Source organism: Lissotriton vulgaris, chromosome 3_1, assembly GCF_964263255.1.
Source record: "Lissotriton vulgaris chromosome 3_1, aLisVul1.2, whole genome shotgun sequence".
NCBI classification, from domain to species: domain Eukaryota; kingdom Metazoa; phylum Chordata; class Amphibia; order Caudata; family Salamandridae; genus Lissotriton; species Lissotriton vulgaris.
In genome coordinates, this window is record NC_141689.1 from 1,394,380,358 (window position 1) to 1,394,397,423 (window position 17,066).

At 48.7% G+C, this 17,066-nt stretch overlaps 1 protein-coding gene across 1 annotated transcript in view; it reads left to right on the top strand.

Annotated features, from left to right (window-relative positions):
- The window catches only part of HELQ (helicase, POLQ like), a 606,359-nt gene that overhangs the window by 41,165 nt on the left and 548,128 nt on the right, over positions 1-17,066 (top strand). Inside the window, exon 4 of the mRNA XM_086961870.1 lies at positions 4,812-5,012. Coding sequence (XP_086817996.1) covers positions 4,812-5,012 — 201 coding nt within the window. The remainder of the gene's footprint in view (positions 1-4,811; positions 5,013-17,066) is intronic.

The following is a 17,066-nucleotide window of genomic DNA, read 5'->3' on the forward strand; positions in this document are numbered from 1 at the left end:
AGAGCAATGGGAGGACGATCTATTTACGTAGGTTTAAATCTCCCAGGGACACGGACTGGTCCTTCCTGGATATCCCATAATCTCCAGGCAATGAGGTTTAGGGGTAGTGGGCTAAGGCTGACCCTGTTCAATGTATACAATGCAGGAGCCCTTAGAGACAACAATCCCACCTCTCAGGAATTAGACCATAGACTTAACCAGGAGATAGCCGAAAGGAAAGGGGCCTTGGAACCAATTGTCCTCGTGAAGGGTGATCTTAACTGCCACTTATGCCCAGCGCTGTTCCCCCTGAATGCAGAATGGTCATGTTGCCCAGTCGAGAAAGGCCCTCACTTCAAACATACAACTGAAGGAAGGGCCTTCAGTAAAGTTTTAAAAACCCACGACTTGGAATACACTATTGACATGGTAGGACTGGTGCAAGACGGAAACCTTGTCCCAACGTTCAAAGGGAGACGGTGTTCGTCATTTATTGACTATATCGTAGCGTCCATATTATCAAAATACAGGATTAGTTCGGTGGGGATCGAGTGGAGCCCATTTAGCGACCACAATCCTCTGGTCTTAGAGCTCACATACGTGGGTCGCTCTAAGATAGATTCCATGGTTGGTACCTCTGTGAGGGTCACGGACCAGGGAAGACGGCTCAGGTCGTCAAAGATTGATGGCGAGGCTTTCTATAAATCATTAATGGTCATTGGGAAAGTAGCTATAGGCGAGTGTCTAGACCACGAGGTTGAGGGGCCACCGCTGATTAGGGCGTTTGGGTTAGTAACTAGCCTCGTAGAGGGCCTCATGAAGTCACGTGTCCCTATGAGAAACATCATCCACCCGAGATGGTTTGACATGGAATTTTGACGCGCCCTGAAGGAGCTAAAACAAGCTTAAAAAATAAGCCTAGGGACACACAAAGAGTAGTGTAGTGCAGTGCAGACAGGCATATAAGAGCGCTGTAAAGAAGAGGAAATTATCACTCCAAGTAGATGCATGGGCAGATTTAAGGGAGGCCGCAGACCGAAGGGATATGACAGAATTCTGGAGAATAATTAACAAACCATGCTTCCAGGACTGTAACGCCCGTGATTGGCGCTAATATCCTACCGGAACAATGGCTCACACACTTTAAGGGCTTATATAATCACAGTCAGGACATTGCTGAGGGGGAGGGAGGGGAAGGACAGCAGGGCCAAGTAGTAGTATTCTCCCTGGAGGAAATCATTGTGGGAATTCAGGGCTTGACAAAAAACAAAGCCCCTGGCCCTGACTGCACACCACCCGAGCTGTACCTGAGAAATGTAGACCTCTGGGGCCCTATCCTCACTAGAGTGTTTAATGCGGCGATTAGGTGGGGATTACCCCGCTCCTGGTCCACGGCAATAATTGTCCCTATTTATAAAAAGGGTAACCGGGACAACCCCCAGTGTTATCGGCCAATCTCACTAATTGATGTTTCTGCCAAAGTTCTGGGCCGGGTAATTCTTAATCGCCTCACTGAATGGACCGAAGAACACAACATCATCTCGGACATTCAGTACGGCCTCAGGACAGGGAGGTCCACAAGTGATCAATGCCTGAACCTTTATATGCTAGTGGCAAAATATACTAAAACCATCAATAAAGCGATCTATCTTGGGTTCATGGACCTGGCCGCAGCCTTTGACCATGTCAATAGGGAAAAACTTTGGTCTTTGATGAGCAATTTGGGAATTGACTTGAGCCTGATCAATATTCTTAGAGAATTACATCGGGACACCACCTCCATGGTCCGTTATAACACGGAGGAGGCGAACACTGAACCCTTTCCGTGTACTAGCGGGATGAGGCAAGGTTGTATTCTCGCCCCTTTTTTGTTCTCTCTTTACATTGACAATCTAAAGCAGGCTCTGATTGCCTTGAAGACGGATTGCCCGAAAGTAGGAACGCGCCACATTCCGGTGCTTTTGTACGCGAATGATGCGGTCCTGCTGGCCCGCACTCCGAAGAGTTTATAGAGTCTAATTGACGGATTTGTCAATTTCATGGAAACACTAGATATCTCTGTAAACCTAAGTAAGTCTTATGTAATGCTGGCCGGAACAAAACTATTCACAAGGTTCTCTTATAGAATAGGGAACCACACATTAGAAAAGGTGCTGTCTTTTTCCTATCTTGGTTTGGTATTTGACTTTTTGCTTCTCTAGTATATTTTTTACTCTAGCCATAGCCCTGAAGAAGTCTTTTGGTTACAGACCAAGACGAAACACGTGTTGGCAACGGCTAATGTATGTTCTCTTGGTGAAGACTGGATTAACTAATGAACTGGAAAATAAATGAAGATGAATATGAAGACAATCTGACTTATTGGATTTAATTGATGTACTTTGATACTGATTTTTTTAGCTCAGGATGTACCATTTGTTCCCCAGCTTTACAATTGTGGTTTGTCCTTTGATCACATTGTCTGGTCCATGGTGGGTGACCAGGACCTTATCTTTGGAGCTTAACAGATATTGACTTTTACCTTTGTTTCTTCCTAGCGCAATCAACACTCATTCACCTGTTTTCTTTGTCTTGTTATTTGACGGGACACTAAAGTTTGATTCCCTGGTGGACGAACGATGTAGCAAACTGGTTTCATCTAATGGTGTCTAAAGTATGGGGTTTTGTGAATGTTGACCAATTGCAGCGGGAGGAAAATAAATACCTGCAATCGATCCTGAAAATACCCCAGAGCACCCCAGCTGCAATTGCTCACAGGCAACTTGGGAGGCCATATATTGAGTACCTGGTTAAGCTCAGACCGATTATGGCTTGGTTAAAAATCTGGGCAAACCCTGAGACAGTCTTGACCAGACAAATTCTAAGAGACTGCTTGGATAGGGATAAAGGCCTGGAAATACCGTGCTTGAAATATGTGAAGACCACCCTGGAAGACCTAGACCGGAAGGACCATTTTTAAACCCAACAGCAATTTTACCACTTGACAAAATTAAAATAAAGAGGTCGTTTTTGGTTTGGAGAACCACACGTAGAGCAGCAATTGAAGGGACAAAACACTCAGTGCCCACGACCTTGTTAAGAGCACCGAGGGGATGGAACCGTATCTCTATCTTATGTATAACGCTCAGGATAAGTTTTTAATGTCCCGTTTTAGGCTTAACCTTTTACCTAATTTATTAGCTGATCCACTAGGTTTCACAGTATCGGTTGAGCAGAAGGGTGCCTGCGGCTGCGACAATGTGTCTCAGCAGGACACCCTTCATTTTGTACTTTTGTGTCCGTTATATGCAACCTCTAGGCGCAGATTTTTGGTAGACATTTTAAAACAGGCCAAGTTGAGACCTGCTAAAGTCGCCCTACTTTTCTTGCAAAGGGCAAATGATCCCCGTACACTGTGTTGTATAATCCATGTTTTGAAAGTGTCTTTAAGACTAAGGAAAACAAGAGGGTAAGCCGGTTTGTGGACTTTATGTACCTTTTTAAACTATTTATGTAAATATCAGTCGAGGTCTAGAAGAATGTTTAATTGTATTTTAAATTGTGTGTGTGTGTGTATATATATATGTGCTTTTATGGTGTTTTTTTTATTCACCGAATAAAGATCCTTTGATTGATTGAGTTCCACTCATGCTCACTCATGTTGGAAGAACAGGAGGTCTCCATGATTAGTTGTGGTAATTTCGGTGTCCCAAATTGTGATCCTGTTTGTTGTAGTACAAGAATACTGCCCTTTTTTGGAGGTTTTCTCTATATAATGTTTCATCAAAGGTTTTATTCATGTGGGACTAACTGCTCTGTGCACTCAGCTTCCTAGCTACTCTCCTGAAAAGTGTACTGTCACCACTTTAGGGGCAAGATTGAGGCATTCAGAACACTTTAGTATGATTTCACTCAGATTCTTAATTTCATCGCCTTCTTGATTTCAGTTTTTCTTTTACGAATGGAGCACATTCTGTTAGTCAGTGGATGCTTCAAGCCCAGTAGTAATCTTTATTAATGTCTTATTTCTCTTTGAACCGCATTATCCTGCAATCCTCGACTTCTGGCAGGTGGTTGCATTTGGTACATATACACTTCTGAGGAGTGACAGTAGTCATTTTTTTAACATACATGTCAAAGGTAATCCACTCCTATGCCCAAACACCTGTGGTAGGACAAGAAACAAGAGTGAGTGTTGTGTTGAGACTTTGACAGGGTTTCCCATAATTTGCTGAAAATAAGCAGAGCAGGTGCTGCAAGAGAGGCAGTAGACTCCGACATTAAAGAGGATGCACTATATCTACCTCTGCAAGCGAGGAGGACTGGCCCTGTCTGCTCCCACTATGGAAATGTTTAAGATGGTGCCCACTGCTCATGTATCCACTGCATGCTAGCCCATGGGGGGCGAGGTGCATTTACCCACTGGGGCAGGCTTTGTACCGTCCTCTTGGGGTGAGAGTTGGCATCAGACCTGTGGGCAGAGGTGCGATGGAGGAAAGAACACAAGAATGCGGTGGCAAGGATGCAGGCCTAACTAATAAATAATAAATACATATTTTTATAAATACTTTGTGTGCTTCTTTTTAATTTAATTCATACTATAAGATTGCATTCTGGTAAAACAAGCAACTTTACTCTCCTTCAAGACTAAGCCTGAAGACTGCTCTCCACAGCCACCACTTGGAACACTTTCTAAGATTGTCTGAGACCTCTTGAATCACCATAAGGGTTGTGTGGACTGGTACAAGGTGCCCACGTACATAGTGGACATCGTATACCAGGCCAGCTTGTTATAGTTATGTTTGCCTGTGTGTTTGAAATTCTCTCCTAATTCAATGTCTCTTGATTTGCAGGTTCGGGGTCTGTCAAGTTTTGGAGTGGAACTTGATTTCTTTGTTGAAGAATATGCAGGAAGTAAAGGAAGATTCCCTCCCACCAAACGAAGATCGAAAAATTCTCTGTATATTGCTACAATAGAAAAGGGACACAGTTTGACAAACTCATTGATTGAAGCAGGGCGAATCAGTGATTTGGGTCTTGTTGTTATTGATGAGGTATGTATGCTGTTTTATACCCTCTGTTCATTTAAAAAGGATGAGATGTACCCACTGCTTTAAATGGAAAAAAATAGGTGCAGGTACTCACCTGAGATGTGGACTTAGATGCGGGGTTAGTGTGGGCAGGGCTATGGGGGCGGGGCTACTGGCTGTGCTAAGGGACGCAGCCAGAGGCACACATTTAGTTTGATTTAAATGTAATTGATGTGCAGATATGCACACTGCAGACACCACTCCCTCATACAGGAACATGCACAGGGACATAGAAGCACTCATGCACGCTGACAGGGTATGTAGTTCATGGGTTTTAGAAACGCATATTTGCTAATATTCCACATTAATAAACCTTGATTCCCCTAACCCCCTGCTGTGATACTTCACTATCACCACCTTCCTCTTCAATCTAGCTCAAATCAAGTGCTGCCCTACTCTGCTAATCCAACAGGAAACCTACTCTTAGGTTTCTCCGAGTCACAAGATGTGCTTGTTAGCAGACCCTTCTTGCACACCTACAGAGCTATTGTCTCCACATAGCCTGAGTGGATACTGTGCCAATAATCGCAGTGTGACGCTACCCCCTCCCAAACTCCCTGCCAGCTATGAATGAATGCATATGGGCGTTGCTCTATTAGCACATTCTAAGGGGATGTTAGCACTCGCGTGCTTCACGAAAACTGACGGACTTGTCAGCTGTGTCACGCTTCTATTTTTACATGCCAAATTGCAATGATTTGGCTTGCTGACCCATGAGTACCGGTACTCTCTTTGGGACAAGAAGAAGTTCCGGTACTCAAGCTCAGAAAATTTTAAAGTGCTGATACTTTAGTACCGGTGAGTACCGGCCCATTTAAAGCACTGGATGTACCTCATTACTTTAAAATTACGTGGTGCATGTTAAATTAATTGATAAGCAGCAGGACTGTAATAGTCGTTAGACCTGAAGGAGAAGCTTAACTTACTTTGAGTGGTGAAGCGAACAGCTTTAAGTTCACTGACTGGACCATGTAGCAAAAGTACTCAGACAAGACTTGTGGGTTGGGGGGTAGTGTGGGAGGAGTTATTGAGGATGAATGGTGACAAGGGCTGGGCATTGGATGACAATAAAGTGCCTGTGGGACATCAGTGCCATTCTGCATTCCAGAACTTTCACCATCGGACATCATGCAATCTTTGATAATGGGAATGTGTCCTCCAGGCTCTCGGAATGATGTACCCTGTGTCCTCCTGTTCAGCATCACTTTTATATTGACCTCTCAGCTAGACCTTTTTACCTCTGACTAGTCACTCTGAACCATCGCCAAATTTAGAAACAACACTTTTGTTAGCCCTGCTGATGTCCGTTTGAGACCAACTCAAAGGTGTCCTAAGCATTTTTAATTAATAATTTGTTTGCACTTATTTTAGAAGAAGTAGTATACCATCACAGGAGTTATGTACCCACAGACCTTCCAGTAGCATATAAAGACTCTTCTTGTCTGTTGAGGTTTGCACATTAGTCGTGTCTTGTGGAGTAAATTTAGACGAGACTGCTGCTATCATTTGGTACTGTAGTTTTCAGATAAATCCCTGTGGTTTTAAATGTGGCTCTTTGAGGCAAGCTCATTGCAGATGATACAGACCCGATTTCCCAATATGACAATATCCTTAATTTTGTTATATTTATATTGCCGCTCACTTGAATAGAAAAGTATTTTTTTTAAACTTGCTACTTCCAATATGGTTTGGAGTTTTGTGACCTGACATTTTAAAACTAGATTTTTGTTTTTATGAAACTTTTTATTGAATTTTGAACATGTGCCAGACTATACATTATTTACAATTGTTACCATGAAGTGAATGGAGCATAGATTTCTTCCCAGCACATTAATGGCTAGATTCCTTTGGGGTCTTTGATATGTAAATAAAGAGGTTTGTCAGTAAATAAGAAGATAGTCCCTCCATGGCCTGCACATTTTCCTGTGCTTATGTGGACATCCTTGGGGATGATATATCAACTCCTCTGTTTGTGAACATGTATTCATGTCTCTCAAATATTCTTCTATCCTGGGAGCTGCTTCTGTTCCCCAATAGTTAGGAATGTCTTTTTTGGCTAGAAGAGTGCCCATTGTACCAACGCTTTTATACCCAGACACCTCCTAAGTCGTCCATTAAACTCAATAGAGCCCATTTAGATTATGGACCAGTGGTCAAGCCCAACACATTGTAAAGTGTTTGGATTATAGTGCAGTAGTACTACTGAATTATGACAGCTCCACAGCATGTGGAAAGTCTCTGTCCTCCGAATGTCACCTACTGACCTCAAGAGATGAAATCTTACTCATCTTCCAAAGTTGTATCAGCATTGTTTATGCGAGATGACCAATTCTCAAGGGGCTATTCAAGCATCTCTCCAGTCCTCTTCTCTAATGAACCCAAGTTCTCCTCTCAGCATGACCTCAACCTAGTGAACAGGTCGAGATCATTGGGTCACTAGGGAGTAGTTTATCCTCTCCAACAGGTAACAGATGAAAACTGTGCCTGTATGAAGTCAATGTACAGTCATTGTGGTCCATGGGTTAGTTCTGTCTATGGTAATATGCCCAGCCATAAAACCAGGTTAACATTTTCATTGGGAGAAGTTAGGGAACGCTGGTTAGAATATTGGCAATAAGCCCCTCTGTCTGCCCCGTTTTTGGGGGCAGAAAAATATGAGTCTTGTTTTGGGGTGGTTACATGGCCCGATTTGTATCTGGGCGTTCTGCCCCCTGGAAAGGGAGAATGATAGGTGGTTATGCCCCCAAATACCTCTACCCAAATGAGCAGAAAGATTATGGAGAGCACACTCTCGGCCAGCAAGGCATCACCCTAAACCAATCCTGCATGTCTAGTGGGTGGATAGTTCCTGTAGCGATACCCAAGCAGGGATTCACTTGGGTGAGGTACCAGAGGTAATTTCTGCCCCTAGAAGAAAGACAAGTTGTTAATTTCCTGCGAACTAAGAAGATACAGCAGGGAATGAGAACGCCTTGTCCTTCTCAGTAAATGAGCTAGAGTTCCCCGCAATCACTGTTACCCATCGGAGAAACAGCCTCCAGTGCACTAAGATCATGCAGGACTTAACACATCAAGGATGTAGGGGCATTCACACTAATGAATATCCAGGGGTGGCCGTCCAGACTACCAGTCAGTGAGACAGAGCACCTACATTGGTCTTTGTTTTTCTGGGTGACTACTGTTGGGAAGGTGTTACTTAGCGAGATTGCAACCCCCAGATTCCCTAGAGAGCCACGATTGATTAACCCTATTGTATCAGTACCATCTCAATAAGCTGCAGTTATGTTCCACAAAGTGACTTTCTTGCAGCAGAAGGACATATGGAGTGTGGCTTAGCAAACTGAAGCATAGCTGCACATTTTATCCTGCCATTGAGCTAATTTACATTTCAGGGCATAGTTCGATACCCAAGCATGTCAACCAGGGTACATCAGGAATGCCATGGATTGATTTAAGAAGTGTAATATTCTTACTTTCTGCTGTAATCTTTAAACCAATAAATCTGTAAAGTAAAAAAAATAAGCCTTTAAACCAATAAATGTAAGCGAAGATAAGCATTGCATTGTAACATCCGAAGCCTACATCGGAACCCTGCACTTTCACCTAAGAAGCATTGGCTGTCCTATTATTGTAACCGAACAAGGGATCCTTTTACAGCGTCCAATAAACACAGTTAAGGTAGCCAAATCTGTAGAATGTCAGGAAATTTCAGGATGTGAAAAGAGTCTCAAAGCAACTTATCTGAAGTGCAGGCTGTCCCGGCTCTTTTAGTTAAAGAGGACATAGAGGCTTCTGTCCATGGCAGAATGAGCCTGTTTATGCTGACTCAAGGGAAGACCGTTTTCGTCTTCACCAGCTGTCGTTTGTCCAGTCTATCCAACAAAGCAAAAATTGTTCCTCTTGGCTCGTCCCTCTGAATCTTCTGCCTACCCCTGCAGTACCGTCAACTCCCAGGCGCTGGTGCAAGGCTGACGATTTCAGTTCTTCTACTGAGACATCTATTTCAAAGTTCTGTCCCTCTGCTTCAGTCACTGCCACAGCATTGTGAAGGCAACATCTGCCTAACAAGTGCAACATATATGCCCACCTCTCCGATCTTTATTTCAGAGGGTGCCTGAGAGGTTCAAATGGCTTGTAGGATAATTGCATTTGAAGGCTTTTACTAATCCCTTCTTGCCTAGATTGTAAGTCTCAGGTGGGTAGTGAGACAACAGACTTTGCTTGTGCAAATTTGTCCGCCTGCCCCTAGTTGTGAATGAGAAAAGCCTTGTCTTTCACAGTCCTTGGATTTGAATCTCTGCATCCAATGTAGAGTTCACTAGGTAGGTCTCACATACAAGAGACAGGGGCAAGTAAAGGAAAGGCCCACCGCATGGAACACGCTAGTGTGAACCAGGAAGTATAGTCCGAACTATCTGTGTTTATCAAGGCTTCCCTTCAACGCAAGTGCTTTATCTGAGAGGCCATATGCTCAGCCTCTTTCCGGGCCCTCCAACACCCTGCCTGCTTCGACTGTCACAATAGGTGGTGTCACTCTCATTTTTAATTTTTTTTTGCCAAATCTGTTCATTGGTATTTGTATATTTCAGCATTACATCAATTGCATCATTGCAGAACAATACAGGCTTTCGGCCGTGGCAAACTAGCGGTACACAAGCAGGTTAACTTGTCGTGTAATGTTGCAACTTTAGACTGAGATAGCAAATAGCTCAATCTTGGGCGCCTGGGCATGTTCATAGCATGAAAGAGCCTAAAAGCTCCAGCCCTGTGTACAGAGATGAGTCTTGTGTATATGGAGGAACTATAAAAAATCATGTGTAACAAAACAGGAACAACAAACTGCGGCATTGTCACAGAGATATAGTACATTCCAACCCCTTCTCCATCCCCGTCCCCCAGCCGGCCTCCCCCTCCCCCTCCCTCTCTTCCCAAGCTAGGTGGTGTCACTCTCATCTTTGCAATTCCCTTTTTATAGGTGTTTCCAGGGGCTACTCCTTTGAGGATCTAGTATAAAGGAGAAGAAACTCTCATGTTGAAGGGGGCTGTACTGCCTAGTGCCTCCCCAGATTCCATCCAAACATCCCACAGACCCCGGGCCGGGAGTGGGATCGAGTGAGTCTATTTGCTTCTTGAGGATGAGGGGCAATCCAACCACCATCAATAGACCCAGCCTCAAAAGTCACAGCAGGCAGGCTTTTAGGTCTGAGACAGGAATCTGTTGTGTCCCAACCCGAGGGGAAGGGTGTATCAGCTGCCCACGTGTTCACCCTTCTTAACATTATCAAGCATTTCCATGGATAATTTGAATGAAGGGCAGACCCCAGTATCCAGGCCCCCTTGACTCCCAGAAAAACACAAATATAGACATAATGGTTTCAGTGGCTGACTTTCAGTCACCGACCCCCTTGAGCTTGCCCCCACCCACAACAGTAGACCGTTTTCAGGCCATGTTCGATTGAGGGTGGGGTCTAGTCTCCAGAGGGGGTTTAATCTGCCACTCTACATCAAGCATGGAGCCTCCAGCACTATCTTTAGCCTGTGTGTGGACAAGCGTAGTCCATGTCCCACAGCAAAAGTAACTGTTTAATGTAGGACTTCGAGGTACGCCGCCTGGTCAGGGAAGCTGCATCACCTAGAACATGGGTACTCACGAACGTTCTCTCAGGGGCCAAATTTACAGTGTGGTTTGTGTCCCAAGGGCCGCACCGGTGGGGGCGGGGTCAGTGGGGGAGGGGGTGGGGCTAGAGCAGCAAAAAAAACTGTGACCATGAGGTTGAACACAGGTCTCTGCAGCGGACGCCTTCGTCCACTGAGCTACCAGACGCGGCATCTATCTATCTATCTATCTATCTATCTATCTATCTATCTATCTATCTATCTATCTATCTCTGCCTCCCTCCATCCCTCTGTCTCCCTGTCTCCTTCTGTCGCACTCACTTCCCTCTCTCCTTCCCTCTCTCCTTCCCTCTCTCCTTCCCTCTCTCCTTCCCCCTCTCCTTCCCTCTCCTCCCTCCCCTTCCCCCTCTCCCTCCCCTTCCCTCACCCCCTTCCCTCACCCTCACTCCCCTTCACTCTCTCCCTCACTCCCCTTCCATTCACTCCCTCCCTCACTCCCCTTCCATTCACTCCCTCCCCTCACTCCCTCCCCTCACTCCCTCCCCTCACTCCCTCCCCTCACTCCCTTCCCTCACTCCCTTCCCTCACTCCCTTCCCTCATTCCTCCCTTCCCTCACTCCCCTGCCCTCACTCCCCTGCCCTCACTCCCCTTCCCTCACTCCCCTTCCCTCACTCCCCTTCCCTCACTCCCCTTCCCTCACTCCCCTTCCCTCACACCCCTTCCCTCACTCCCCTGCCCTCACTTCCCTGCCCTCACTCCCCTGCCCTCACTCCCCTGCCCTCACTCCCCTGCCCTCACTCCCCTGCCCTCACTCCCCTGCCCTCACTCCCCTGCCCTCACTCCCCTGCCCTCACTCGCTCCCTCACTCTCTCCCTCACTCTCTCCCTCACTCCCCTTCCCTCACTCTCTCCCTCACTCCCCTTCCCTCCATCCCTCACTCCCCTTCCCTCCCTCTCTCCCTCCCCTTCCCTCCCTCTCTCCCTCACTCTCTCCCTCCCTCTCTCCCTCTCTCCCTCCCTCTCTCCCTCACTCTCTCCCTCTCTCCCTCACTCTCTCCCTCCCTCCCTCACTCTCTCCCTCCCTCTCTCCCTCCCTCTCTCCCTCACTCTCTCCCTCACTCTCTCCCTCACTCTCTCCCTCACTCTCTCCCTCACTCTCTCCCTCACTCTCTCCCTCACTCTCTCCCTCACTCTCTCCCTCTCTCCCTCACTCCCCCACTCTCTCCCCCACTCTCTCCCCCACTCTCTCCCCCACTCTCTCCCTCACTCCCCTTCCCTCACTCCCCTTCCCTCACTCCCCTTCCCTCACTCCCCTTCCCTCACTCCCCTTCCCTCCCTCACTCCCCTTCCCTCCCTCACTCCCCTTCCCTCCCTCACTCCCCTTCCCTCCCTCACTCCCCTTCCCTCCCTCACTCCCCTTCCCTCCCTCACTCCTTCTCCCTCCCCCACTCCTTCTCCCTCCCCCACTCCTTCTCCCTCCCCCACTCCTTCTCCCTCCCCCACTCCTTCTCCCTCCCCCACTCCTTCTCCCTCCCCCACTCCTTCTCCCTCCCCCACTCCTTCTCCCTCCCCCACTCCTTCTCCCTCCCTCACTCCTTCTCCCTCCCTCACTCCTTCTCCCTCACTCCTTCTCCCTCACTCCTTCTCCCTCACTCCTTCTCCCTCACTCCTTCTCCCTCACTCCTTCTCCCTCACTCCTTCTCCCTCACTCCTTCTCCCTCACTCCTTCTCCCTCACTCCTTCTCCCTCACTCCTTCTCCCTCACTCCTTCTCCCTCACTCCTTCTCCCTCACTCCTTCTCCCTCACTCCTTCTCCCTCACTCCTTCTCCCTCACTCCTTCTCCCTCACTCCTTCTCCCTCACTCCTTCTCCCTCACTCCTTCTCCCTCACTCCTTCTCCCTCACTCCTTCTCCCTCACTCCTCCTCCCTCACTCCTTCTCCCTCACTCCTCCTCCCTCACTCCTTCTCCCTCACTCCTCCTCCCTCCCTCTGTCGCCCTCTTCCCTCTGTCGCCCTCCTCCCTCTGTCTGTTTCCCTTTCTGTCTCCATGTCTCGGTCTGCCTTTCCCTCCCTCTGTCTCTGTCCCTCTACCTCTTTCTGTCACCCTCTGTCATCTCACCCTGCCTGTGTGTCACTGGGCTGAGACAGCTTCCCCAGGCAGCTTCCCTAGCGCGCACAGACACACAGCCCCTCCTGAGCCCCTCACAGGTCTTTAAAAAGATAATTTGCATGTAAATGGGGATTTGCTGTATTTCACCTCCTCTTCGTGCCCCTGCAGCTCCACTCTGACCTCGCTGGAAGGAATCGCTCGGCCTCCACAGAGCAACAGTCTCTCAGAGTGTCTCTGCAACCGGCAGTGTTTGTAGACACTCTTTGAAAATGTTTTTAAACACGGGTACGATGATGTCTCATGGTCCGCGGGCCGCCACGGAAGGCTTGCTGGGCCGCTGCTGGCCCGCGGGCCGTACTATGAGTACCCCTGACCTAGAACCAGGTTTGAAGCTTAGCAGACTGCAATAAGTCCCATGAGTGCTGCTAACTTGCTGCGTTTAGCTCCTCACTCTCCCATGGAGTCCAGCCCATCAGGTAATCTGACTCCTGGATGCATCCAAGCCCTGGTGAGGGCATTGCCTTTCAGAGCAGACCCAGGTGCCTCTTCAAAGATCCACCACCGGACTCACAAACCCACTACCCACACTCTGCTACTCTGCAGCCATGTTGCTCTAATAAGGAGCATGAGTAGCTAAGAGTGGCCTGATGAGGGGGCAAGCAGGATCACTGAGCCCTGTGTTTGGCAGGGAAGACGTATATCACCTGATGAGCAGGTTACAGTTAGAATTTCAAAGTATCTTTGGGATTAGGACCAGGGGTTCAAAGAGGCACATCTGCCATTTTGGCCTCACTACGGCCTCTTTGATACATAAAAAAAAATAAAAAATGTTAAGACTATTCTGTACATTTTCCCCAGGTCCATCTGATTCGATTTATGAGGGCTGAAAGATGCTTTACCTTGCCTGAAAATAGAAAAAAATATATATTGCCTTGGTTGATAGGCTGCAGAGTTTTACCAAGAGTTTACTGATATCTTGATCTTTCCATTATATCCTCTATGTAATGACGTTCTGTTGCAAACTATATTACTTGAAAGTATTCAAGAGATTTTTGTGATGTTCATTTGGAAACCTGTATAGGGGTGTAATCAAAGGTGTTATTGGCTCATCTTGCATCTAAATGGTCCTAGTACATGCATGATGTTGAGAATTGGTCCCTTTTTTGCCTTAATGTTGATAATAGATTTCTTTGTATGGTATTTTTATCAGGTTGAACGGCAATGCTGAAACATGGATATCAGTCGCCGACATTATTAAAGGCTATTGCCATGCTGATTGTGAGAAGTTAGCCTGGCATATGTTGTACGCTATTCTAGTTGGCACCTTGCACCAGTCGAAACAACCCTTATGATGGTGGTTGTAAAGTCAACCTTATAGACCAGCTATCCTAGTGGTAGCATGGACCATCAGTCTTAGGCTAAAACTTCAGAGAGCATGTAAAGCAAACTGTTTTACCAATTATAATCCCTTGAATACCAAATGAAAGGACACCATACAAGGTGTATATATCAAATATATATGTATTTATTACTAACACAACCCCTCTGAACTCATTATGAGGTCAGAGATTGAGATACATTACTAGTTACTCATTTAGCATACTATAAGTTGCACAAATACAATTCTGCCCTAGGGGACTCATGAACCATGTACTAAGTAAGTGGTATAAGAACCACTTCAGGAATAGTGAATAGGCCTAGGGCCTAGGGAATCGCTGGGGCTACACTGGGCAACCAAGGGATTGGAAGTAGGTGGCCCACTGGAGACACGTGCAGTGTCTAAACACAGTCACGAGTTACCATAGTGTTGTAATGGGAACGTAAAAGTTACAAAGTAGTTGATTAAGGACACTTCCAGATGGACTACGGTAAAACCCTTTTAAACTAGGAAATTTCTAGTCAACACCCATGGGAGCACCGGAGTACTCGAGTTACCTCACCCAGGGAAGCGGGGTGCATAGGTGTCTTTTCGTGTCGGGTTTCGTCGCTGTTTCCTATGGAGAGCTGCAAAGAAGTGCTGCAGGCAACCAGGAGAAAAGTGTCCGGCTGGATCCAAGGGTGGATCAAAGATGTGAAGAACCTGAAAGCAGAGGGGACAGAGTTTGGGTCACTAGCCAGTGACCAGGAAGGAACCAGGCGATGTTGAGTGTTTCAGGTGAAGGTGAAGCTTGTCTCTGCAGCCACGAGGACCAGGAGGCGTCGACGACGACCAGGGGGCTGGATTCGAGCTGTCCCACGAAGGATCTAGTTGACTGCAGTGTCGGTATCCGGATTGGACCCAACAAGCCTTGGCAAGCGCAATCCACGCAGAAAGAAAAGATTGGCTTCAGTTCAGACCAGCAAGGTCTTGGGAGCTTCTCCTTCGTGGGGAAGTTGGGGCAAGCCTGGAGCAACCAGGCAAGTGGTGTAGTTTCAAAAGAAAGTCTTCGTAGGGCTAACTAGCCAACTGGCTAGCAACAAGGAAGACTCGTCGAGCTGAAATGCAAGAGCAGGCCCCACGCGGCACTCGTGGAGTGTGGAGGGCTGAGCTTCGGTACAAATGGCGCTCTGGTCTGGGGCTTCTACAACCCCAATGCACAACTGCGAGGGTGCCTTGGTAGTTGCACTGTTAGCAAAGAGCAGGTAGTCCAGGATGTCCGGTCCCACGTCTCTCGTGTCTGCCACGGGTCTCAGTTTTGCTGTGGATCGGAGTCAGCGAAGTCTGGAAGTCCAGTTCCTGAGTCGCTGAGTCTTCCCGTTCCGGCGGGAGCGTCGACAAATCAAACCTGCTTTTCCCGCCGCCCCAGCCTCCCGAGGGCCGCCGAGCCCACACCTGCTTTTCCCGCTGCACCAGCCTCCCGAGGGCCGCCAAGCCGGCTCCAGAGTTTCCCGCCGCCCCAGCCCGTGGCCCCGCCCCCCGACAGCCGATTGGATCGCGCTCCCGCCTCCCCGCAGACCCTCCCGACCGGCTCCCTTCTTATGACGTCCCCAGAGCGACCGCGCAGCGGACGCGCGCAGCGGGAGCACCGATTGAGCGCCGAAGGTGCGCCAAAGGTAAGCCCGTCTGCGCCCGTCCGCGACCGGATCGCGCCCAGCGCCAGGACCCCTGGCCCACGAGGACCCCGACCGACCCGCCTGACGTACACCACCGCCACCCTCATCGCACTCAACACCGGCCGATTCCCAGGATGCTACCGAGCCACACCACGACGCACCCACGGACCCTTCAGCTGCCACGCCTGCAAGTTCACCTGCATCTGGACCTGCCTCGCACCAGCACCCGCCAAGTCGAACACCAGCAGCACCCACCTCAAGTGCATCCCGCTCAACACCCGCTCCGTCCACAGACACGCCATCGAACTCTGGAACCTCCTAGACGCCACAGCCCCGGACGTTGCCTTCCTCACGGAGACTTGGATGAACGCCTCTTCAGCTCCCGACATCGCCATCGCCATCCCAGAGGGCTACAAGATCACCCGGGGGGATCGCACCGCCAACCAGATGGGAGGAGGCATCGCCATCATCCACAGGAACACCATCCGTCTCACGACCAGCACCGACAACACCCTGACCACTGCCGAACACCTGCATTTCCAGATCCACACCGACCCGAAGACCACCCTCAGAGGCACCCTGATCTACCGACCTCCGGGACCACGCACCCAATTCAGCGAGGACATCGCCGACTTCGTCAGCCCGCATGCCCTCCCCTCCGCTGACTACATCCTCCTGGGGGACCTCAACTTCCACCTGGAGAACAACGACCGCAACACCAGCACCCTGCTCGACAACCTCGCCAATCTTGGACTCAAGCAGCTGGTGTCCACCCCCACCCACCTCGCCGGACACACACTCGACGCAGTCTTCTCTTCCTGCACAGACATCGACTTCAGCCACGCCACAGAGCTTCAATGGACGGACCACAGCTGCGTCCACTTCACCTTCAAAAGAACGACGACCCACCACCACCAGCAACAGGCTGCCCGCAGAAGCTGAAACAAGATCACAGCCGACCAGCTCGCCACCTCCCTGAGCCAGCACCCTCCTGCCAGCTCAGCGAACCCCAGCCAGGCCGCCGACAACCTCACGAAGTGGATCAGCAACTGCGCGGACGAGCTCGCCCCGCTGAGGACCCCGCCCAGCAGACCCGGCAGCAAGAAAGCCCCATGGTTCACCGACGAACTCAAGAGCTCCAAGAAGAACTGCCGAGCCCTCGAAAGTCTGGAGAATGGAACCTACACCGGACAACAGGACCTCCTTCAAGCTTGCCACCCGGAAGCACCACCAGCTGATCCGCGCCACCAAGAAAACT